Source organism: Ptychodera flava, chromosome 19 (assembly GCF_041260155.1).
Source record: "Ptychodera flava strain L36383 chromosome 19, AS_Pfla_20210202, whole genome shotgun sequence".
Taxonomy (NCBI): Eukaryota; Metazoa; Hemichordata; class Enteropneusta; family Ptychoderidae; genus Ptychodera; species Ptychodera flava.
In genome coordinates this window covers 2,511,030-2,535,000 of record NC_091946.1, presented here as the reverse complement: position 1 = coordinate 2,535,000, position 23,971 = coordinate 2,511,030, and the positions used below count along the sequence as shown (strand labels likewise).

Genomic DNA, 23,971 nt, shown 5'->3' with positions numbered 1-23,971 from the left:
GTTGTAATAGGAACATATGGTGTAGGAAAAGTAGTATATTCCTGGTACTATACAACGGAATACCCCCTTTTTTGCGTCATAGCCTTTCCCTATGCGTTCTTTTACTTCATTGAAAATCACAACCTGTGGTTTGTCAGTGCCAAACAACGGGGTTGTCATGGTAACCGAAAAAGCCATCTTCTTTTTGGCTAGAAAGTGAAAACATATGATAACTTGTAAATCGGGAGAAAAGCTATGAAAATGTCATTTGGTAAAATACATTTGTCAGTATGAATACAGAAATAAAGTTTTTATGTAAGTGTGCGTGTGCGTGTTACCGACACTGCCCAGTGAGTATAACGAAATATACATCACAGGCACACATTTTGTCACTGTAAACTGCTAGTAAGTTTAACAATGGCAGGGAACCTCTCTAACGTTTCATAAACTGATCAATATTTAAGGGACAACGGCTGTAACTTTTTACAAAAGCTTCGTCCTTTTCTCTTGGAACAACGTAGTATTTTCCTCTTTGTCTCTACAGTTTGTTAAATTATAAAATATTTGCCTCACAGACATTGCATTGTTTCATAGAGTATGCGATGTCATGGATGATAAATGGATTCTCATCAGTCGTTATTACAATAACTTCGAACAATACACATGTACAGCCATCTTGACAAGTTGGACTGGGAGCAGAGAAACAACGCGTTTTACAAGCAGAACATAATTATGGACAAGACATCATCAGACGTTACTGGAGCTTGAAAACACTTCTGGCTCAAATCACCTGGTTTTGCCTGCCTAGGTTGCATATAATGATGTGTTCAATACTTGATGTGTTCTACTTACATTTTGATACACTTCGAAGTGTCTGTTCCATTTGTTCAACGACGTTATTTTGGCTCGTGTTTTTGCCTTGATTACGAATCTTACGAACATTTGATGATCTGGTAAAGTCAGTTGATTTCGTTGACATTTGTTTTGAGTCGCTAGAATCATCAATAACTTTCTGATCGTGTCCTGCTGCTTGTATTTTTCCTGACTGATCCTCTGGCTTTACAATGCTGTCGCCTGATGGCGCAATTTCGTGAGAAGGATGATTGGATTCTGTTGTTGTTACCAACTGTGCCAAGACTTTACTGAGATTTTCAATGGTGTTTTCGTCGAGTATATCCCCTTCGTTTTCATCATCGAATATATCCATACTTTTGCGAGAGAACAAGACTTTGTCAGGACGAAATGTTTTCCGAAGTTCTGCTATCATATACGGTTCTATGTCATTCAGCCAACTATGATCCATGCGGTTTTTTGTAGAGAATGTGTTGTCCAGGCACTGGCACGGAGTGGTGAAAAGTTTGTCAATAGTCAGTTCATGAACACTGTCTTGCAGTTCTTTGGTCAGAGCGGCAAGATGAGTGGCCTGCGATAACGCTGATGGAATCTTGTTCACTATTTGCTGCATTTGAGTAATCCTTGAAGCCTGATAAACCACAGTTGCTTGTAGATCTTCATTGCTCTTCAGAACCTTTTGGAACGAACTTTCCAGAGCGTCGTATTTGTCAACCAGTTCTGTGAAACGCTCAATCAGAATTTCACCCTCAAAATCGACTGATCGGCGATGTCGAGAATACGAACGGATATTTGTCGCGTCGACATTTCGAAAATCCACTTCAATGGCGAAAGAGACGGCAGCGGATAGTAATACGACGTAAACTAGGTTTGCCATGTTGCAATCTGAAGCCTATTTTGACACTTGCAATCAAACTGTTGACGTGTGATCTCTTAGACCTCTGACCTTGTGTATTTCCATGAAATACGCCAGAGATTACGGCAAAGGCCCGGGGCTGTGACACCAGGCGGGGGATGTTTATCTGAAGTAATTAAAACAAGAGGTTGTTTTCTTGCAGTGAATTCACATGTGTTTGAAATTTGTGTAAATAAATCAGGAATTTACTGAGAAATGTTCTCAACACTGTAAACTAGGTCAATTACCCTTTTCATTCCCTGCAACATGTGGCACAGCTTCATCATCTATGGATGAAATGATTATTCAGTATCCGTTGTTGAAATATCAAAATTCAGTACAGGAGTTTCACCTCAGCACAACTTCAAAGCCTGTTAAATGAGAAGCGTTTTACAATTGCAAGTAGCGACGACGATGCCGGTGTTATCTTTATCTCAGTGTGCGACAGTGATTTATTCCGCATGAAACGCATCAAAAGAACATCTGTCGGGATTTTTAAAACTATCAAATCAATCCGACAAACGATTTTTGCGAAAACATCTGAAAAGAAACTGAAATATGCCCTTAAAATACAATACTGATAATAATTTTGCCACACTTTGAAGAAATCTGAATTTAATCATCCCTGGCGACAAACAAACAAGGTACGTTAGGAGAAGATTGGAGTTGATGGACGCGGAAAATTACCTGCGGAGATAATATCTTGAACAGCTAAAGCCATACACCCTAGAAAAAATGACAAGTGTCTATGTTAAAACTGATTGGAATAATAGTATGAAGGTTTCTCAGAAACAGAATATCTCTCATCTCATCTGGGCCTTCAGTTGCATAAACGTCAACTAACATTTTTCAATGATTGAGAGGAACCGTGTGTAGACAAATGACAAGGCAGACCGCGTACAGAGACACACAACTCTTAGTCAACAAACCTTGATGTCGATGTCTTACGTGTTTCATTCAGGCCAGAAGGCAAACCAACATTGGTTTCACGCTAGCTTCCAGTTGGTATGGGGAAAAGTAGGAACATAAGTGTATGGCATACAATGGCAATAAGAGCCAATTAGAATAACCTATGCCCCCTACAACAACGAGCTCAACACTCTACACTTACGTATGAAAATCGAGCAAAACGTCTATATGCGGAGAAATTGGCAACTGACAAACATTGGGAAAATTACAATTTTGAAAACGTTCGGTTTCTCACAGTCACACTATCTTGGAAGGATTACCATAACAACGGCTGAAATTTTTACACGAAATGCAACAGGTTACCTTCAAATTCCTGTGGAATGGTCAACAAAGAATTATTAGAATGGGGATGACGTTTCTGGATGGAGACCAAAAGGCTTCAGATGTCAAAACCATATGTAAATTGGTGCTCATTAATTTTACCAAAGGTTACCCAGACGCCAATGTAAAACATCCCTCTTACAGCTGATCTTAGATCAACAACAAAAACCGGTTCGGGGGAAAGTTTTTACTGAAGGACAACTTTAATTTGAATTTTTTGCGCCTAAAATTACCATCCTTTCACATCTAGGTATTGAATCATGGTCCTGATCATGGTCCCGTAGGGCCTGCACGCGATTCAAAAACTGGAGCAAGGAAACCTTGGCATCAGAAAAATTCTCTCTCCCAAAATCTATCAAGTAGCACACACACACGAAAATTTGTGGTGACACAGAGTGTTGAAATGAAACCATGCAGTGTTCATGTTAGGGGAGTCCAGGAGAGGGTATCCCCTTTCGGATGCAGACACTTTTGAAAATTTAGCTATTAAAATGATGTCATTTGGTGGTATTTGGGTTGAATTTTGAGACGTGCTGACCATGAATATGAAAGTACAACATTAACTTTTCTGCAACACAGAACAAAGAAGGATATTTTGTAAAAAAGAGTGGTGCAATGCAACTGTGCAGTGGTCATGTGTGTATGTTGGGAGGTCAAAAGGGGTGAGCCCCCTCTTGTTGAAGAAACTTTTGAAAATTTAGCTGTTGAAGTAGTGTCATTTATGACAGTTTTGGTGAACTTTTAGACATGTACCGGCCAAATATCCATCAGTTATGACAAAATGATCAGCCTTACAGCAGGTCAGACATAAGAAGTTATCATTTTTCATTTAAACATAGACGACATTGCTTTCTGTGTGAGAGAGTTAATCACCTTGGATAACCGTAAAAGAGTAAGACTAATATTCTATTTTAAATCATATCACCAATGGATGCCTGCACAAGACTTGTAATGGTCTTCTTTTTTATATGTCTGTGTACAAGGCTGAACTATTGATATATAAAAAAGTTGCTTACATTCCAACATTGTTTTGCTTTGATTCGTGTTATAAATTAGAACAGAACATTAGAGTAGGCATGAGACGATGGAATTGAATTGTTCGACTGATAGCATTTTGCCTCAACACAGTCGATTTTGGCAATTATGGTTATGGATACACATTAATAAGTTGAACCATCTTGATGATGTATTGTCATCACAAAGACTGGAAAAATTTTTGATTTTTTTGTATACATTAAATGCATATTTTGAACATTTACGTCATATTTCATCTTAGAATCGTCGCACGAAAAGTAATGGCCCTCCCCAAAATGCTCGTACAAATTGTAGAGGCCCTCCCTCAAACAAATGCATGACAAATAGTGTCACTCCCCCAAATTGCACCAGCCATCCCCATATCAATTCTGTCTATGCCCCTACCAATCTGTGTGAGGAGGACTTATATGTCCCATTAGGATGACAGCATACCCAAAAGTCTCCATATGAAGAAAGTGTTTCATCTGTAAGGCGTGGTAAAGTCTCCGTATTCAAAATAGTCAGAACTAGAAACATCGGAAGTACAAGCCAGTTACATTAATTTGGCTGTCACTGTCGTGGTCCCGCAGTGGGTGCCCGGTAGCACGTTGCCCGATGTGCGGTTGGATCCCGTTAGGGACCCTATACCGCCTTCCAGGCCGCTACGACGCCTCGACTCCAACGCCGTGGCAGTACGTGCATCCCCTTGTAACATGCTGCCCTCCCCTGAAGCCATTCAAATCCGCTGGCGTCAGGGGAAATTAAAGGTGGTGACGGTGCTGGGATGTGCCATCGCCCCTGGATTTCGGCCGGGCCTTTGTCTCCGTGTCGTTTCTTTACGTTAATCATTATTAAAGCTCAAAAGTTATTTAAACTGTCACCCAAATTGAAAACTTGTGACCCTAGGCCTATACTGATCGACGATGACATAAAAGGCAGCACGGCTTCGATCTGTCAGCCTTTAATAGTCATCGCGTACGTGCTCATCACCAAAGATATATCAACTCGTAAGTTTCAATTGAAACTAAACCACCACATTTTAAACACAAACTATGACCCCTGCAGAAGGAGTAAGGATCAGACACTCCTCTGTTCCTTCTGCAATCACAGTAAGGGGAGCATCATTTGATTTTGAAGGGGGGGATCGCGGGGGATTTGTCAGCCACCCTAGGAAATGAAAAATAATGTTCTGTAAAACCGGAAAGTGGGAAAATAATTTGATGCCATTTCCCTAGGATGGAGTTAAGATAATCATATCAGGTGCTGCATTAGCTGGAATCAGTGTCGAGCTTTGATCTTGATATTTTCAGCTGCGGTACAAATAATACTGGATATCATTCAGTTTACAGTGACCTTTCTGTGTACATGTTCTTCATTCGTCAAATACGTGTAACACTCCCTCGACCCTCCATAACGGTAGACTGTTCAGTATTTTACATTCGGGATGGCAAATTTCGCACTGTTTCACATTTGCAGAGTTGGTGCATATGAATGTCTTCAGTAATCTAGATTGTACAACATTGTGAATTCAATTTGCTTTGGATTTCATTAAAATGCAGCTTTGAGATTTGTATATTACAACAGCATGTTCTACCATAGGAGGTTGCACCCCCTCCCACATCCATCCCTTTGTGGCATTGTCAAGTCTTCCAGCTTTTGCAAAGATTTTTTATAAAAAGTGATGCATGCTAATTCTATTAATAAATATAGTTTATACTGGTTCATGTCCACTATCCATAACATATCTGACATATCAAAACATAGATGCATGAAATCTGATGCCGCTAAAGATGATAGTGAGCACGAAAGGAAACAGACACTTACAATGCAATTCCTTCCGGAAAAGATTGCCTCCAGTTGTACAGGAAAAAAATGCTGCTCGTCATGTTTGGCGAAAAAAACAAAAGAACGTTACACTCCATTTCCTCCAACCACCCCCAGAATTTCTCCCAATGAAACGTTCATTTCATCCCTTTAAAATCTCGTACGCCTTTTCGAACGAGTTTTATATTACATGTATTAGAGTCTCTTATTCTTGTTGTGAGACCTCGCCTTTGTTATGTACTTTGGGAGACACAAGTGCTCCAGTAATTTATAGTCATTTCATACAGCAAAACGATTTATTTATACAATAGAAATGAGAAAGAACCCGTCATTTGCTTTGCATTTGCTACAAGCCAAGCACAGCTATCTGATCGAATATGAAGTTGCCATAGAGAGAGATAAATTAGAAAATCAGTTCTGTAAATTCATCAAAATACAATTACTGATAATTGAAAATCGCATTATTTCACCTTTTTGACAACGAAGCACTGTAACCTTTCACAACTGTTACCAATAAGCCAACTTTAAATACATATCAAAAACTCTGATTACAAAATAAACTGCAAGTAAGAGACAGGTACATTTTTTCAGTGCCCGAAGTCAGTGATGAAATAGTCTAGTATCCCTGGACAGGTACGGTGTGCGGTAGGCTTCCGCCGTAACCGGAAAGGGGTCGGCAGGCAAGTGATGGAGACCTTAATATGAATTCCTGCTACACGGAATTGAGTCAAACCCTCAACTGATTGGACGAAAAAAGAGTAGATCTGATTTTAGAATTTGGAAATTGGGAGTATAGTGGAAAAGAATACAAGGACGTCGCGGTTTTTTTTTCGGTGAAAGGCATGCACTAATTCCTATAGGCCCACCACTACGTCATTAATGAATGATGCCTTAGCTTGCTCTGGGCTCTGCACATTTCACAATCGTCATGACAGCTATATAGTGCAATGCAATCAAACAACGACACTTCTGATCTTTTTGGTCCCTGGGGTAACACTGGATCGAGTTGATCAGGCGAAAAAAGAAGCAGCTTTGCCAATCAAGTTATGCTTACTCCGACCATGCTCCGACCTCCTTCAGAACATAAACCATAGACAATGCATAGACAGGACGGTGAAGCAGACCACTGTCAACGACGGGCTCAAGAGACATGCCGAAAGCCCTCTTTGATCGTATTACGGTCTTTTTCCGCGGTCCTGAGGGGAGGATCGCAGATAAAAAGACAGAAATACGATAGCATAAAAGATCAACCCATCACTGCATCGGATTTTAATCAGTACGTGCTCAATGAAGGCAATGGACCATAAACACAGTCTCTGCCATTAGGATACTATGGAGCTTGCTATAAAGTAATGCTATGGCAGTTGCACAATGACGGAAGTATTTGTGTCTCGTATTTTCCATTGACACCATTGTTTATCTGCACTGATTCAAAGTGTAGTTAGGAACCCAATGGGACATTATTAGTAATATTACATAATCAGGATCAAATAAAGCTTTACAATCTATCACTGATATCAGTGGTGAGACTTTGTAATTAAATGGTGTCTGTACTGTAATTTTGGTTTGTAGTATGAAAATGTTCATTATTAACCATTTCCTGGCCCCTCACAGACATGTTCCAAACATTTGCACAGTAACAAGTTGATTTGTTGTGTGTGATATCATCTCAATCTACTGTCTATGGTAGAAAATTTGAGTTGCATGTGAAAAAAACACAAATAAAATTGTTACAACATGGACAAAATGCTAACTACATTAATTCAGAGTGTTATACAAGAATGTTAAGTCTTCAGATCTCTTAGTATTTTCATCGATGTTTCATTAAATCAGTTTAAATCTTTAGTGTGGTAAGGTAGTTCAAGTTCAATAAATATCAAAGATGGAGTATTGAATGTCCATGTCAAATTTTGGTCAGAAAAAAATAGAGTTCAACCCAATCAAAACTCAAATACGACAAGCTTGTAGTTCTTTTTTTTCTTCGTAAGCTATTAATGATATCTATAATCGCGCTTTGACTTGGTTTTATTATATTTAGAGTGCATTTACTTCTTGTATAATGTCTATTGACTTTGCTTCTCGCGCTCATATCTCTGTTAACGATATAAAGTCTCTTGAATCTTGAAATTTGGTTCAGCAGTCCATAGTTCCTCTAGGTACGTACTGTAGACAATTCAACATTTAGCCTAATGACAACTGACAGTAGATAATGTCTCGAAAACGAAGATGCGAAAGAGTTTCGGCAATTGTCTACACGCTAAAGACCAGTGTGTTTTTTGTTGTTGGGCCCTATGGCATATCTGTCAGTGATTGACTGTTAGCAGATGCTAGCTATTCTAACTCCTTTGGCAGGTATTACCCAGAAATATCCTTAACATTATTCTCTTCTCCTGTCCAATGGAATAAATCAACTGTAGAGGTGACGTTTCGGGGTTTGTTTTCAGGCTATTTTAATTTTGAACTTGACAAAACAGCCGCATGTGCTAATCTTTTCATTTTACAAACAACCCACACAGGCCTTTGGCAGTTTCTACTCAATGTCAGTATGACACTGCTTACACCGTGCACAGTCCATCCTGTGTGTGAAGGGACTGTGTCATGTGTAATTCTCATGCAAATCCATCTGAAAGGAAAGACAAGATTCATGCCTACCTTTCCACTCTGTACAGGATATTATCTTTGTGGTTGCTGTCAATTGTTGACAGGGAAGCAGCTCTCTTCTACCTGCTGCAGTTCATCCACAGTAGTCCGCAGAATTCAAACATCGACTGGCAAACTCAGCCCTGGTTCAGTTGGCAGTTATCCACACTGACTATAAGCTTTGCACACAGGCAACTGTGGCAAACCAAAATTACAGGCAACAGTGCAGCAGTAAAGGTTGACACAATGCAGCAACAACTTGACAGCAAGAGTCGAAACAGCGAAAGGACACCAGGGACAGTCCGAGTGACCGAAAGCACGGATCAACATGAGTCTTTTATTGCCGCTGTCTCGCTGTAAAAGTGTAAACAAGTCCATATATATTTACAAGTCGATATAGCTACTCAATAATGTCACACTTGCAAATTTGATACTAGTTGGTATCAAGCAACAGGTGGTTCTCTAAATATATGCAGATCAGAGTTCATTCATAGTACGTAAGCCCGTAAACACAAGGTGCAATATATATTGCAATATGCAAATGTTACCAGTATTTTACTATTAAGTTTGACTCATACAGCACCCCTCAAAGTCAGTGTGCTCAAAACAGAAAAGTTATATAAAATTCACAAAATAAACCTAAAAATGACAATTTCTCTTTACTGCTGTGATTTACATTTGTACGATGAGAGGAACATCGCTAAGTTATCAACCACAGCATGCAAATCGTTTATGTCAAGGAAAGAACAGAATGACTATAAGCTGAGATTTGAATTGATCAATAGCTTGCTCCATTGTGTTTTAACACGCTGCGGGAAAACAATAAAATATCATCACTTTCATGTGCAACAATAACAAGAATCCGCACTGAATCTTTTAGGCTTAAGGTAGGGACAGAGTAGGATGGGACAGAGAAATATTTGATATCTTTGGAGACATGATGAACCCTTGTAAATGTTGTCATTCATTACAAATCCAGCGAAATGTGTATTCTAAATCATGAAAAGTGGGATGCCTTTGTCGCCATTCTCACCAATTAATCAACAAGGGTTCGAATGACGTGGATTGTGGATCTGTAATTCACCATGACTTAGAAATAGTTGGAGAAGGTGCTAAACTCAATAGAAATGATATTTATTGTAAACTGTGACGTTTGTTGTCCTCTGTAGGATTAGTAAACATTCAAGCTGCGCATGCGTGTTCGTCTAAGCCCTCAACCAAATCTGTTACCCTCTTACACACCCACTTCACTATTTATCAGCCTGGCACACTCTCCTTGTTCCAGAGATTTCAAGATTCTTAGAAATGGTGAGAATGTGAAGTCACAACATTTTGATCCCTATCAACATACAAAGGCACTGGATATAGAATAATTGTGTTTTGACCAAAATTTGGGAAATGACTCAAACAATGCTGTCGTCGTCATTAGATCTCTGGATTAGATTATTCCAAGAAACCTAACCAGAATTGAACTCTGTTCAGTTGGACATTTACTTCCAGAGAGAAATTGATGTTTTGACCAAACTCGAGAAAAATTACCCCAAACGTTACATGTTCAAATTTTGTACGGTAAAACACATCTCAGTGGTGTAATCTCTGCAAACTATCAAAGTAATGTCTAATGAACAGAAAAATTGGCCCGAAACGTTCGCATATGTAGATGCCGCCATCATTTGAACAAATCTATTGGAAATTTGAAAGTCATAGGACATTTGGTTTCATACAACAAATTTTAACCAAAAATGATGAAAGTACTCAATAATCCAAAAATGCAAATGGACTGATCATTTAGTAGGTCATTGCCAGTAAGTTGTACACCAAATTTCATTAAAATTAGGACAATAATTGTTAAGACATCACAACTTTATAATCTCACAGAATTTGGGCAAGTCCAGCGGATTGTGTCCTTATTTTGTATTTTATGCAAGGTGCCGGGATTGCAAAAGAATCTGTCGCGTCCGCTCATCTATCGTTTCAGTAAGTCTTGTCAATCAGGCAAAACATCGGCAGTCCGGAAACTAATGCTCAACAAATACTCATAGCGTACTCGTATTTCAGTTACATTAGAGATAGGATTTCCGGCAAGACTGTGTAAGATTGTGTAAAATCAGGCAAACTATTGCATGTAAAGGAAAAAATTCACGATGCTTGTGCAATTCAACTGGAAAGCGGTGTTGCCGAAGAAAAAACTTATAATTGATGATAATGTCATCTTTGTCCGGATATTAGGGCCATCCGAACACCATGGCAGTGAGTGTATCGTGTGGTGGTATATTCCAGTGGTAATACAACCCCTATCGCACAGCACTACAAAGCAAAACTATGCCTAAATGCAAAATCGTTGATGAAATAATCGACGACTCCTCCGAAATAAACCATGTAATGATATCCCCATGGTGACTATCACTGTCACGTCACCTTTGTTTTTTACTCTGGAAACACTCGTCAACATTACAACATGTAAAAGTTTATAAAAGCACATTTCAATGTCAGGGAATGAGTAATGAACATGGACTTTTTATACGTCATGTCATCAATCAATGACTGGAAAATATACACGCCCATTGTGTTTTCGTTTTCACAGCTTGAGACACTAACAACATTTGGAATTCACTAAAACGTTACACCATAAACCTTAGACGCAAACGGGTCATTTTTTCATCACTGTGTACTTTATAATCCGTAAACAGATATGAGAGTAATATTCTGCTGATCTCAGTGTGATATCCTTGACTGTGTGACATGCCCGATTCTGAGGACAATGCCATGTTAAGTCACCGATTTTCGTCTGTATTGTAACGCCCTACTTCCTGAAGTCAAGGAATCGATCGTTGAGCGACAACTTCACAGCTTGAATGACGTCATTCAAAAGAGTATTGTTATGACAAGTTATGACATTGAAACTTGCCTTAGCCCTGCCAACGCGTGAGTCCAAAGAACGCGGTCGATATTAAAACTATCGCAAGGCCATGTCCCTGTTTGATGGTACCATATTTACTGAAAATTACAACAGTTCATAGTTTTCAATACGAGAGGTTCGCTCACGAAAGTTAAAATAAATGAAAAAATAAGTAGGGCTATAATGTAAATGAACAAAGATTGAGTACCTACGCTGAAAGTTAGGATTCAAGGTTACAACCAGTACGGTATAGAATAACACGTAAACAAGTCATGGTTATTTTATCCTGGAAGTGGTCGATGTTTTGCTATTTTTATCAATAACAGTGAATATTCAAGGGTGAAGCTTATTTTGAAAACAACCCATCAACAAACAATCTATAGATGGTTATTGCTTGCAGTTGTACATTACCATTTCAATGTCACAGTCCCTCCAATGTCAATGTCCAGACATCAGCGGGAATCATCACTAGTTCCCCTAACCTCACAGTGGTTTCATCTGCCCCCGGCATCTGCTACCGCGCTGAGAAACAAAATTAATATCCATTAAAAACCGACCTCTCCTCCAAATGTTTTAAATTACCGTGAGACCAAAACTCAGTTTACCTTAACTCAGTCTTGACCTTAGACTGGCCCCGTCGCTTGGCTTTTCTCGGCAGCAGTCACCGGATGGCCGTCTCGTTCACAAAAACGATCACCTCCCTGGATCTATGTAGCAGCCTACCACTTACGCGACAGTCTCCATAAGTTTATTCCCACTCTCTTTGACATTTATATGCCCACAGATTTGGAGCAAGTCTATCTTAACTTCATTAAATTCGCTCTCTCTTGTGCCAAAACTGTACATTTTAAGTTTCTGCACCTTTCTAACTTCAGTAGGCCCTATATCCATTGAGGTGGAAGGGAGAGCTTTATACCGGGCAGACCCTACTCAATTTCTTTACTACATACGATTGTACGTGTTCGTGGTTTGAAACAGAGAGGCGAATTAGTCAATGTCTTTTATTTGTTTGGGTTATTTTCTTTCACTACGTTTTCAAAGTTTGCCCAGGCTGGAGTTACGTTAGTGATCACGAAGCCTAGTACTTGATCACTCGGCTTTTAATATCCAATCTCAACGCATTCATTCAACTCACGCTACAATAACTCCTGGCAAGTTTGTTTATTATTATGACATAATTAATCCTACAGACTTTGGACAAGTCCAGGTCACACAGACTTTGGACAAGTCCAGGTCACAAACATGAATTGTTTATCATTGGACATGTGTGAGATAAATTGTGAATAGAAAATGTCAAACTGTTAGGCCAACTGTGCTGTAGGTCCATGGCGTGATTCAAAGTTCTGCTTTCAATTTTTCTCTATGATGACCTTTCATATTCGAGTGTAATTTATCCACATTGTAGCAGCACGGTCCCTCAACAAAACCGTGGTAGCAGATAGCAATAGAAATATGCTGGTCTATGGCCATGTTTACATTGGGTACAGACCACTGTTGGTCTTTTTCCATGGGTGACACACTGCAAATATCCAGCGAATGAACATGCCAAGCCAAAACCTTCAGCGCCAGAGCCTGAGAAAAAGTTTTAAAACGCGGTTTACGTCATTGTATGTTAATCACTTCGCAGGTAGCTACGCCTTGTTATTGTGATGCTATTGTTTTCACGGAAATTATTCAACACTAGTTGTCGTCACCGCGCCATATTTGGACACGAGTATCATTTCATAATCGATTATCTTGGTGTGACGCCTACTGACGTAGTGGTGCAGAGTGCCTATAAACACTGTCTTGCAAAGACTAGATTCAAAGGGACAAACTTGAGCTGTAACAGTAACATATACATAGTGAACCTACAATTCAAACCATTCTTGTGGAAGACTGAAGCGGTCGACTCAGTTCCTAACATTTCCCAATCGGTAAGTTGTTTATACTTTGATGAGTTGACAGTGAGAAATGCCCCATGCAACATGTATCTCTACTTATGTTCGGTACAGGGGATCATGGAAGAAAAACAATGCCTCCGTGAAGGGATCAGTGGACGTGTGTTTCTTTGTCATTCATAGAATTTCATCACATGTAGATTGATTAACTTTCACGCCTATAGTTCTTGTACTTTTTCAATGTATTTGCTATCGTTACGAACAAGACGTGGTCCTAGTCCAAAGAAAATTTGTCGACGTTTTTGGACGTAAACGACACGTGCAATACATCAGTCAAAGAAGCGTCAATCAGATGGTCAATACTTTGCATTCAGTGATGGTGTTAATGTTTTCAAATCAACTACCTTACCAAATAATGTTGCGACAAATGACATTTAGAACAGTTTCCAACTAGGGCTTTAAACCATGACAAATTGAGTTGCCATAGAATCACCTAGCTTTTATACAGATTCTTTACTTCGTCAAGTAACCGCCACTATGTAAGATCATGGTAAGATTGGTGGGAAAAAGCAACCGAGGTTGAATGGACTAGTTTGTGCCAGACAAATTGCAAATAATGATCTGCAAACACAAAAAATGCAAGGAAAATTTGTTTTCATTGTAGATTTGCTCAGCGGCAGGATTTTACTCTTAAAAGTTCCAATGAATGAGATAGCAGGTAAATAGTCAATCGATTTTTTCGGTGAGCAACGTCACAGGAATTCCCCACACACCGTTCCTTTATCGATCCCTGAAAACGTCAATGGATGAATAGCATAACGATGCATGTTGCAAATAGTTTCGAGACTTCCCACTAGGTGACCAAGGCAAAGCTTGTACCCGTCCGCTCTGCCTGCACGAATTCAGCGAAATAGTTTGACTGCAGGCCGTCGATGTAATCATGGAGCTAGAATTTAGAAAAGGGTCCGTTTTAGTAGGTCCATGATGTAAATACAGAAATGACACTTATCAGTGAAACGTTGAGAACGGACCACAATATCAAATCATCTAAAACAACATCTGAGAGCAAAAATTACCTACTCAAGCTACGAATACCGGGAATCGAGCGGCTTTTGCACCAAATATCCCTCGGAACAGATGCGAATTCAAACGAAAGTAGGGAAGCCAATTCCAAGACCAAACCATAGACTTTTTAGGGCCTACACACAGTGTGCTGAATAATGTACAGCGATGGGCACTTTGTGGCACACTATCTTTTATCAAAGACATTTACATGTAATTAAAAAGCTAATCCTCAATATCTACATACGTCGTTAACTCTCCAAACATATAATCGCGATGAATCTTTAAATCAAACAAGACTCTGGCACCCAATTCAAAGATTTCTACACCATGGACATCTTTATTGGAAGGGGGCGGGGTAGTGTCAATGATACACCAAATTAGAGGCAGTGTGAGACATGCTTGATAATATCACTGGAATTCGCTGCCAAAATGCAAGTGTTAAATACTTTGCTAAACCACGGTCCCTCAACAAATGAGGCACTGTGGTAAAATCCATAGATTTAGTAACTTTTCCTCACCGTTGCCGGAGGTATCGGAATTGCTTACTGTCAACAGCAATTCTCATTGTTTCTTGATGTTTTTCACTCCAGCGCCATAAACAAGGTCAATGCACAATGTCTTTGACTGGGTTGCGGTCAGAAAGAAGGTCATTTTTCAATGTTTCCTCCTCGAATCGCGTCGTAAAACGACAATTTACAATCTCAGACAAAAGATCAAATTCATTAATGTACATTGGTAGGTCAGTGCCCTTTATTTCGGGAAACTTAACATTCGAGAAGAGACAAATCTAACGGAAATATATCTGAGAATTAAGGTTTTAAACCATCGATTACATTTCTCTTCTTTAAATGGAGTATTTAATTCAACACCGGATGTTGCTATCGATCACTTTCCTATTGTAACAGTCAAAGAAGTACACTTAACCATGCCAATCACGTGCTTGGCATGGTGAAGTGTACACTTCACCATAAATGTTACATGTATATGGAGGTAGCAAACAAACCTTCATGTATTTATTATCACAAACTTTCTGCATTAAAATTGTTCCCAAGTGATCTTATAACAAGGAAAAGATCCTTCTAGGATGTGCTGATTTCATCTGTAAATTAAAGACGAAATATACACAAACCACCTACAGTTCTAAATTTCACTTCTACTAATCGATTCAACGTAACCTTCAATGTTATCTTCTGTATTTATTATTCTTAATATGAAGTAATTAAATCTTTTCAAATCCAGTAACCCTTTGATGAAGCGTGGCGATTAGGGTGATGGCAAAAGGGCGCCATAATTCACTGTCAGCACACTTTTCAATTCGGCAACATGCACGACCTCTGTGCCGACGAACAGGTGATTTAATCGTGTTCACTTCCATATTAAATTAAAATACAAGTTATCGCTCTCTTTATTAACATCATCAATATGATCATGATGAAATAATGGACAATCTCAATTGTTCATCACGAACCAAGCTGTATATATCCCCATAATTACTGTCCTTATTGTATACTACGGATATATTATCTTGCTATTCTAACACAATATTGGTTTCTCTTCACAGGTTACACAGTTTCTGAAGGCTAAGTCAGTACAAAGACGACCAATATGGACAAATTACTGCAAATTTCTACAGTTTTCGTTCTGCTTTTCCTATTTGGTGAGGCTGTCAATCCACGATTGTTACGCGACAGATCACCAAATGGAGACACGACATCAGATTCGCAATCCCAGTATGACGATTTAGTCGCTCGATTTGCTGAACTTGAAAATGAATTGCAGAGTGCAAGGGACACTATCAACGAAATGTCAAGAACAATGCGCTTTAACGAAAGAAGAATCGACGAACTATCAGAAAGCGACGATCAGGTGACCAGAACCATTTCAGCTATCGAAGAACGGCTTGGAAATGGCTGCAGGTGCACAGGTAATCCTGGTAGTGGAGGAAACCAAGCAGATAGAAGTGAAGATCTTGATGGATGGGTCAGTACAGTGAGTCGTGACAAAATAAGATCCTTAAGACGCAATTTTACCCGGCCTGATGCTGGAGACAGAAATCGTCAAGAAAAGGACGAAGAGGAAGAAGAGAATATAATCGCTATGGGGCGAGCGTTTGCTTCTCTCATGACTAGACAAGTGGTTGACATTAAAACCGAACTTGAAGAGTCTGCTGTAATTCAAACAACCAGAAGACCACAAAGTGAGAGTGAAGTGCGTCCACGGCCAGGTAAACAACGCCCTGCCGGGTTTCCATTCAGAAGACAAAGAAGAGAAGTTATAGAAGCCAGTGTCTATGAAGACATCGAAGACACCTTCGTAGATTTAGTACGATGTAAGTTTGGCCCTACTCTTGTTAAAACGTACTGCTAGCATAGAAATCAATCTCAATGTTTAATGTTATGTATCATCAGCCGAGCTAGATTAATTTGGTCACTTAATATGTAATCAACATACTAGAATTTAGAATATAAGTACACACTATTTGAAATCTGTGTTTTTTAATTTCTCAATGGATGAGAGAAACTGATGATATTTACTTATATAATAAAATGACATTTGATTGTGATGACATGTTTTTTTCTCGCAAATTAATGTTGCGAAAACGTTCAACAAAGTGCCTTCTATCCTTCGAGGACAAATTTATAAACTATAGCCATGTCATAAGAATTTTTCTTTTCAGCAAGGTATAATTAACGCTTAATTTTCATTTCTGTTTTATTCAACTAGCAAACAAAAAGTGTGCATTTTCAGCAATTCGTACCCAACCATTGTTTGGAGGCGGAGATCCACAGGTTGTGACGTTCCAGAAAACCCAGGCTAACAAAGGCAAAAGTTTCGAGGGAGATAATGGTGTTTTCAGAGCTTCTGTTCCAGGCATTTACTACTTTTCCTACACAATGCGAACATACGATCACAAGCACATCGGCGTTGCCCTGATGTTGAACTCTGACCCCGTGGTTGCCATGACGACAGACGCTAGCGATCGGAAAGTGATGCAGACACAAAGCGCGATGCTTCATTTGGTTGAAGGTGATGAAGTGTGGTTACTGATTGGACCGTCTGAACACTTTGCACTCTATGGAAATGACTTTAACTACAACACATTTAATGGCATTCTGCTATATCCAAATTATATAAAATAAATATGAAAGACATTTGGTTTGATTCCTTCTATATCTTACTATATTTAGCATTGGCGAAGGAAGTAACTCATCGATTTTGTCTTTGCTTTCTATAGCCACTCTAACTGAAGCGAGATTCAAATAATTCTCTTAAAGACTGTTTGATATAAGTTGAATTAGTTGTATTGATACTTAAGTTGGTGACATTCATAACTGAGTGCTGAGTAGCATTTGCTGTATTAACCTTGAACCTTTTCCCTTTGAGTTACAAGTTCTATGTTACCTTGTTGTTAACTCTTTCAACATGCCGAGTAAATATGCTTTAGGATTGTACTTCTCCACCTCTATGTAATTTATGTAAACTGTCAGTGTCATTATTTTATTATTTCCAAGTATAAAAGTATAAAGTCGTGGCAATTGGAAGCCTTTATGTTCGAAATTTACGTCCCGAATTCTTTAACTTTACGAATGACAGTGCTTTAATTTGGACTCGTTTTGCTGTATGAGCCATGACTGTATGAATCATGACTGTATGAGCCATGACTGTATGAACCATGACTGTATGAGCCATGATTTCGACACTAATTCATGGATTTAGTAACATGTACAAGTTTTATTAATAAACGAATCTAAAGATCGCAACAAATGCAAGTTTCAGTATTCTTCACTTCTGTAAAGGTTTCAAAAGCTGTAATCTTTTGACAATGGTTGTCATTCTATTTACTGCAAGACATTGCAGGAGACTCTTATGAATTGTTAAATGTCTTCAAGTGCTCTACTGACATACAAAATATGGAATTACTTGCCATTGGTGACGTCATATCTGATAGCGACGTCATGGGAGCATTTCTGCATAACTACGATGCATGCATCAATACGTAGAAGACTTGATGTCGGACATGTATGCACTATGAGAACACGAACGGCTTGGCATCTCGGCACCATGAGAACACGATCGGGTTTTTGCATGAAAAAGGTAATTTATCAGTGTGCATCTTACATGTTACACATTGAGGGGTGCAATTTTCCTGTAGATATTAAGGATTCGGTAATCGACGTTGCGACAGAAGGGATAGAAGTTTCGAACATTTATCGTCAATTATCGTCCTTTTTCGATAATTCTCCATCAGCAGCTCTGGGAGTTCAATGGCAACATTTCATCATTCACTTTGTTTGCAGATAAATTGATTCCATGTTAACCGTGAGTTTAGGATATCCCTGTTGTGTTTGATGAATAAAGTATTGAGTTTTGTGTCATAATACTAATATGAGTACACTTATACAGTACTATAAACATATACTTTGGCTTACTTGCTTACTTCCGGGTGAAAAATCCCTGACTCAAAATAAAGCTTGTAAATTTCCATGTCAGACAGTACATGCATTGTTTTTGTTTCCATAAAGTTATTGAAATGTTCTTTGGTCATATTCCTGAAGAAAGCAGATGTACTGCATCACATAACAGATCGCATTGAAATCAGGTTTTGTGATTTCTCATATGTTACCTCTCGATCTTTCTTTCTTTGAAATAATCTTTGTAGAAGCGACGTAAGCCGATCAAGGACAGCAAATAACACACAACAGTACAGACTCAGTGAAAGATTAGATGGGTGCTCCGCCAACTCTCACCGCAACTTCGGGAAGGGGGATGGCGGTGGGAAGGGGGGGGGTGGCGGTGGGAAGAGGGTGGCGGTGATAGCGGAGCACCCCTTACACGAATGAATCTTTCAGTCTTACAAAAGTGAAGACGGGGTAAACACAGCTTTCATCTCTGTATCTGGTTTCCACCAGATTAGACAGTCTCACTGTAACTAGAAAACATACGATCCCCTGGAGGTGGGAAAACCTCTTGTTCACCACGTAAAACACGACGAAATACGTGACCGATTTTATGGCAGTCGGTCATTGAGCTTGCCAATTATAGCATTCAGGGTGTATACTCATAAAAGCTAACCACCGCTGACACCAGGTATATATTAAAATTGTTCATGAAACACCACAAAGTACACCAATCTATGCATGTAGGCCTACATTAAAGTTTCCTAGTAACAGGACTGGGAATTAGGTCATTTATCTCCATCCCTGCAGCAGGTCCCTGGGAAGTCTGATGGCATGTTTATTCTCTCTTCCTGATTGCTTAGAAACATGATTCGTAGTTTAATATTGTGTTTCGGTAAAGGCTACCGATGTTACTGGTTTGGGCAAAGACCAACTCACGCTGTTTGGTTAAGAAGTTAAACCCCAGACGAATTGTTATCGAGCTCCGTCTCCATCGCGTGATATTTCACCTTCAACCTATTTCATTAAATACTCTCAACCTCCCAACCCTCATAAACATCGTCTGGCAAGGAAGGATTTCTAGGAGATTAAAACCAGAAGGTGGACTAAATCTGGTCCCTGGGAATCTATTTCATTTCGCCCTTCAAAATACTCAGCTGCGTTGACGACTCAGAGGAATATCGAATATCAACACGCGAAGAAATTACTTGTCGCTAAACACAGTTACTGACTATAGACAGTAGAAGCGAGATGCCTCACAAGCGAACGGTTAGTCTCTCCTGTCATCGTAGTAATAACGATATGTGATCTAGTTGTGTCACATGATAAGTTTATAGGGAAACATATAGCAGAACATGGAAAAACAAATGAATCTCGTCTGTCCAACATTCATCATGAAAGATGATTTGCCACAAGCTGTTAGAGGGAGTTGAAACTGTTGCACTGCATTTAGATATTTCAATGGAAATTTGATAGCAGAATAATCATAAATGCTTGTTAGCATGCAATATTAATTTCTGTATACTTCTACAAGTTGGCACAAACTACTCAATTGATCGATAGTGAATGTTCTCGAAACCTAAATCAGGGCATGGTAACCTACACCGTAAGCCGCGACATATATCAAAGGTTTTCTACTTCATTGATTTTGATAAGTAATAATTAACACATGTACCATTATTGCAATGTTTGTATTCAATACAATTCGTTCACTGCAGGACTTGTTAGAAGAAAATGTGATTGTTCTCTAGAATAAATACAATGAACATATTATTAAAAGTTAAATGTATTGTCCCTGTTGAAAAATTCGAAAACTTTACACAACATGTATCTTATTTTACGTGATTTTTGATCAATATAACTCAATTACTTAACCTCTAATCGGATGCATTGTTTTTTCAAGCCTCATCCTGCAGCCCAAAGTATTCTCTAAAGTTCCTATATACACATCACTGGGGTCCCCTCAATGCTCCGCCCGGATTTGTTTGCCACGTAACCCAAACATTCTACTGTCTATGAGAGACAACGACTACCAGCAACTTTGCGACTTCTGCAAAACAAAAATGACGGAACAAAATCATCAAAATTACAGCTACTGGCCCTTGAAAGTTAATATTTCTGAATTAGTGAAGTTGTCTTACGTGGGAATAAAATAACTGGATTGTATTCTGTACTATCACTTGGAACCACTTCTACCTTGCTTTGTTAACGATGAAAATGATAGTGGTACATTAGTCAATCATGTTGTTGAATCTATTTATATAATCGATGTGCTTGCACCATTCAAAACTGAGCATGAACACTGCAACAGATATGGACAGAGTTATTTCTAACACCGCACTGGCTTTGTGGTGCAAGCAGGTATGCTTGTAAAGGATTTTAGTGATTTGTCATTCGAAATGATACACACGGAATTCAATGTGCATCATCTTGGAATTGGGAGTCCTCATTCTCGAAATATGTTTACCCTAAAATAGTGAGTAATGCAAATAAACTATCACCGAGTTTCGTTTGCTTTGCTCGATACACTGACAGCAATTTGAATTCTTTACAAGTCACCATAAGGCAGACATTTTGTCATACACATCCGCATTTTAACAGAGGCAGTCGCAATATTGGCTTTTTTACTGCAAAAGTTCAAAATGTCTCAAAGTGTGCTATTCTAACTCTCTGTAGCATAGGAAAATTGACCTTTCATTCTGCATGAATACCAACGTAAAAAACTTACATTCTTTCACAGCTGTGTCGTTCCTCTTGCCCCTAGAACGTCTCAATGCCGTGACAGTTACCTTGACACGAAAGGGCATTCATGACGTAAACGTTTGAGTCAGCAACTGGAATTCATAGAGGTCACTATGGCTACTCGTGTTAAGTTCAGTTTTCAAAAGTAAGATTGAAGTAATTAGCAGAGGTTGTGCATTGCCATGATCATGAATATCTTTGCATTCATTTTCATGTTTAATTTTCGATGACTATTACAGTTTACATTACTTTCTTTCGAAAGTAAAGCTGTGATGTTAAAATTGGATAAAAGTCACCTCCAGATCTGCAGAAAATCAAAGTATTGACAATTCCCATGATGCTTTGAGAAAAAATACCTTGAACTGATTGTTACTAGATCTGATTTCAGTATTATGTGCACAACTCTTGAGCACATGTCAAAAAAAATCATGGGCGTATTTTGCCCATGACCTTGTGATTTTTCCCGTTAATAATTTCTCTGTAACATTTTTGCATGAGCCTTTAGCTTTACCATAGACAGTTTCTCTACTGTCTATGGCTTTACGGTTTCTCTACTGTCTATGGCTTTACGGTTTCTCTACTGTCTATGGCTTTACGGTTTCTCTACTGTCTATGGCTTTCACTTACGGTTTCTCTACTGTCTATGGCTTTACGGTTTCTCTACTGTCTATGGCTTTACGGAGCAAAAAAGTCGTTTCTATCTTGAAAATGACGTCAAACTGAGTACAGCCATTTAAGGGATTATTTTCATCATTTGTTATTGCGTATTGACACACCAACTTGACACAAAATGGAAACGGACTTTAATCCAAGCCTAATCACTTTGCTACTGGTCATATTTCTACACATTTGTGTAAACCGTTACTCACAGTTTAGGACGTCTCCGGGAAGTTTAGGGAGCATTCGGTAATATGGACTAGGGTTGGTGTGTCTCTGCAAAAAACTGGTGAACCGCACCCCAACCACGCCACACAAACAACAATGACCCCGTAGGCGACAGTACAGATGAGAAATTTCTTAATCACTGTTTCCCAACATCAATTCATATCAATGATAAAAACAAAGTTAAAGGTGATATTGTTATTTATTTGATATTTTCCCAAGGATAAATTTTGAACTTCTGTTCTCTCAAAAGGCTCTAGGTATTATGAGTACAGCTATCTAACAGCAAAATGTAACCCAGGCTTTCAAAAAACTTAGGCCTAATTGCATCTGTGCATGGTAAAGTAAGTCTTAAACTCATTATTTCAACCTTACCTACAAAACTTATTGCATGACAACTGAGCCTCTCTACCGAATTGCGAAGGCGAATTGACATTATAACGGTGAAAAACTTTAGAGAGCAAAAACATGCAGAGAATCATCTAATCTAAATTTGTACATTGAAAGCACGGTCCCTCTAGAGGCACCGTGTTGAAACAAAACTTTCTGATGGGGTGGATTTTAACTACCACTCTTTGTGTTGTGCGTAACGATCATGGCCGCCCGTGGCTTTAACTGAGCGCTGTGTTAGCATTCGATCATTTGAATATCCGCGATTTCTCAGTAGGGGAAATTCAAAGTGGATTTCGTCCGGGAAAAAAGATATCAATGCAATAAGACCAAAAGGAAATGCATAGTCATAAACAACAGTAATCGTTGCGGTAACATCGTCACAAACCACAGTATAAACCACAGCAGCAACACGCGTTCTGCGTAGGTTGGTGGAACAGAAAAGACTCTGGCTCAAGAGAATGAAAAAATGGCGATGCATGCACTTTATTTCATAATATGTTTCATGTCTTAGTCTTATTCAGCATTGCAGATTATAGGACCGTTATCAAATCAATGCAGCTCGGAGCCTCTCCTAAGTGTTGTATGTAGCCTCATTACTACTCATTTCAAAACAATTACATTCTTTGTTCAATAGGTCTGAACCACGGAGCTACCGTTGCAGCTCCATGGTCTGAATAGATTAAATGACGATGAATTTAAACACATGCTGAACCACATTTACTGTCCCTTCACTGTGTTGAAAAATTGCACCGACATAGTGTCGTGGTTTTCTGGTTTTGATGGAACTTTTACACTGATATTCAGGTTCACTGTGGCCCGTTCCGGTTTTGAAGAAAATTTTATATGCAGTTTAGCTATTTATGCTCAGAAAGTTTTAAGAAGAGAGAGAGAGAGAGAGAGAGAGAGAGAGAGAGAGAGAGAGAGAGAGATACCAACACGATGAACCAATTTGACAACACTTCAGCTAGACTCTGGCAGGATGTTTTTGCAATCCCGTTGTGACGCCTCTTGCTATTGTCTTTGTCGTTGCCTAGACACTCGGCAGGATGTCCAATGATTCTTAAATACCCGACTTTTAAGAATTTTACCAATTTTTTCAGACTTTGCAATACGACCAGGGTCACAGGCGCTCAAGGGTTTGGTAGTCTGCTTGATCAATCGATCTCGTACTCTGTTCTCATGATCGAGCAGACTAACCAGCCCACTTTATTAAAACGCC

The 23,971-nt window shown here is 39.0% G+C and overlaps 2 protein-coding genes across 2 annotated transcripts in view; one reads left to right on the top strand and one right to left on the bottom strand.

The window, feature by feature from the left end:
• LOC139118379 (uncharacterized) overlaps positions 1–1,848 on the bottom strand; it is a 2,813-nt gene extending 965 nt beyond the window's left edge. Inside the window, exons 1-2 of the mRNA XM_070681675.1 lie at positions 832–1,848; positions 1–188 (exon numbers count right to left, since the gene is read on the bottom strand). The exon at positions 1–188 is cut by the window's left edge and continues 965 nt beyond it. Of these exons, the coding sequence (XP_070537776.1) occupies positions 1–188; positions 832–1,708 (1,065 nt within the window). The 5' untranslated portion in view covers positions 1,709–1,848. The remainder of the gene's footprint in view (positions 189–831) is intronic.
• A 10,846-nt stretch (positions 1,849–12,694) lies between these two features.
• LOC139118374 (uncharacterized) lies at positions 12,695–18,103 on the top strand. The gene is made up of 3 exons (XM_070681670.1): positions 12,695–13,309; positions 15,900–16,667; positions 17,063–18,103. The coding sequence occupies exons 2-3, from the start codon at positions 15,944–15,946 to the stop codon at positions 17,476–17,478; spliced, it is 1,140 nt and encodes a 379-aa protein (XP_070537771.1). The 5' UTR covers positions 12,695–13,309; positions 15,900–15,943; the 3' UTR covers positions 17,479–18,103.
• Positions 18,104–23,971: the final 5,868 nt, after the last annotated feature.

Bases quoted from the DNA above. Each gene is read 5' to 3' on its own strand.
- LOC139118374 (XM_070681670.1), top strand. From the start codon at position 15,944: ATGGACAAATTACTGCAAATTTCTACAGTTTTCGTTCTGCTTTTCCTA. The intron at 16,668-17,062 runs GTAAGTTTGGCC...TTATTCAACTAG, and splicing joins CTTCGTAGATTTAGTACGAT to CAAACAAAAAGTGTGCATTT.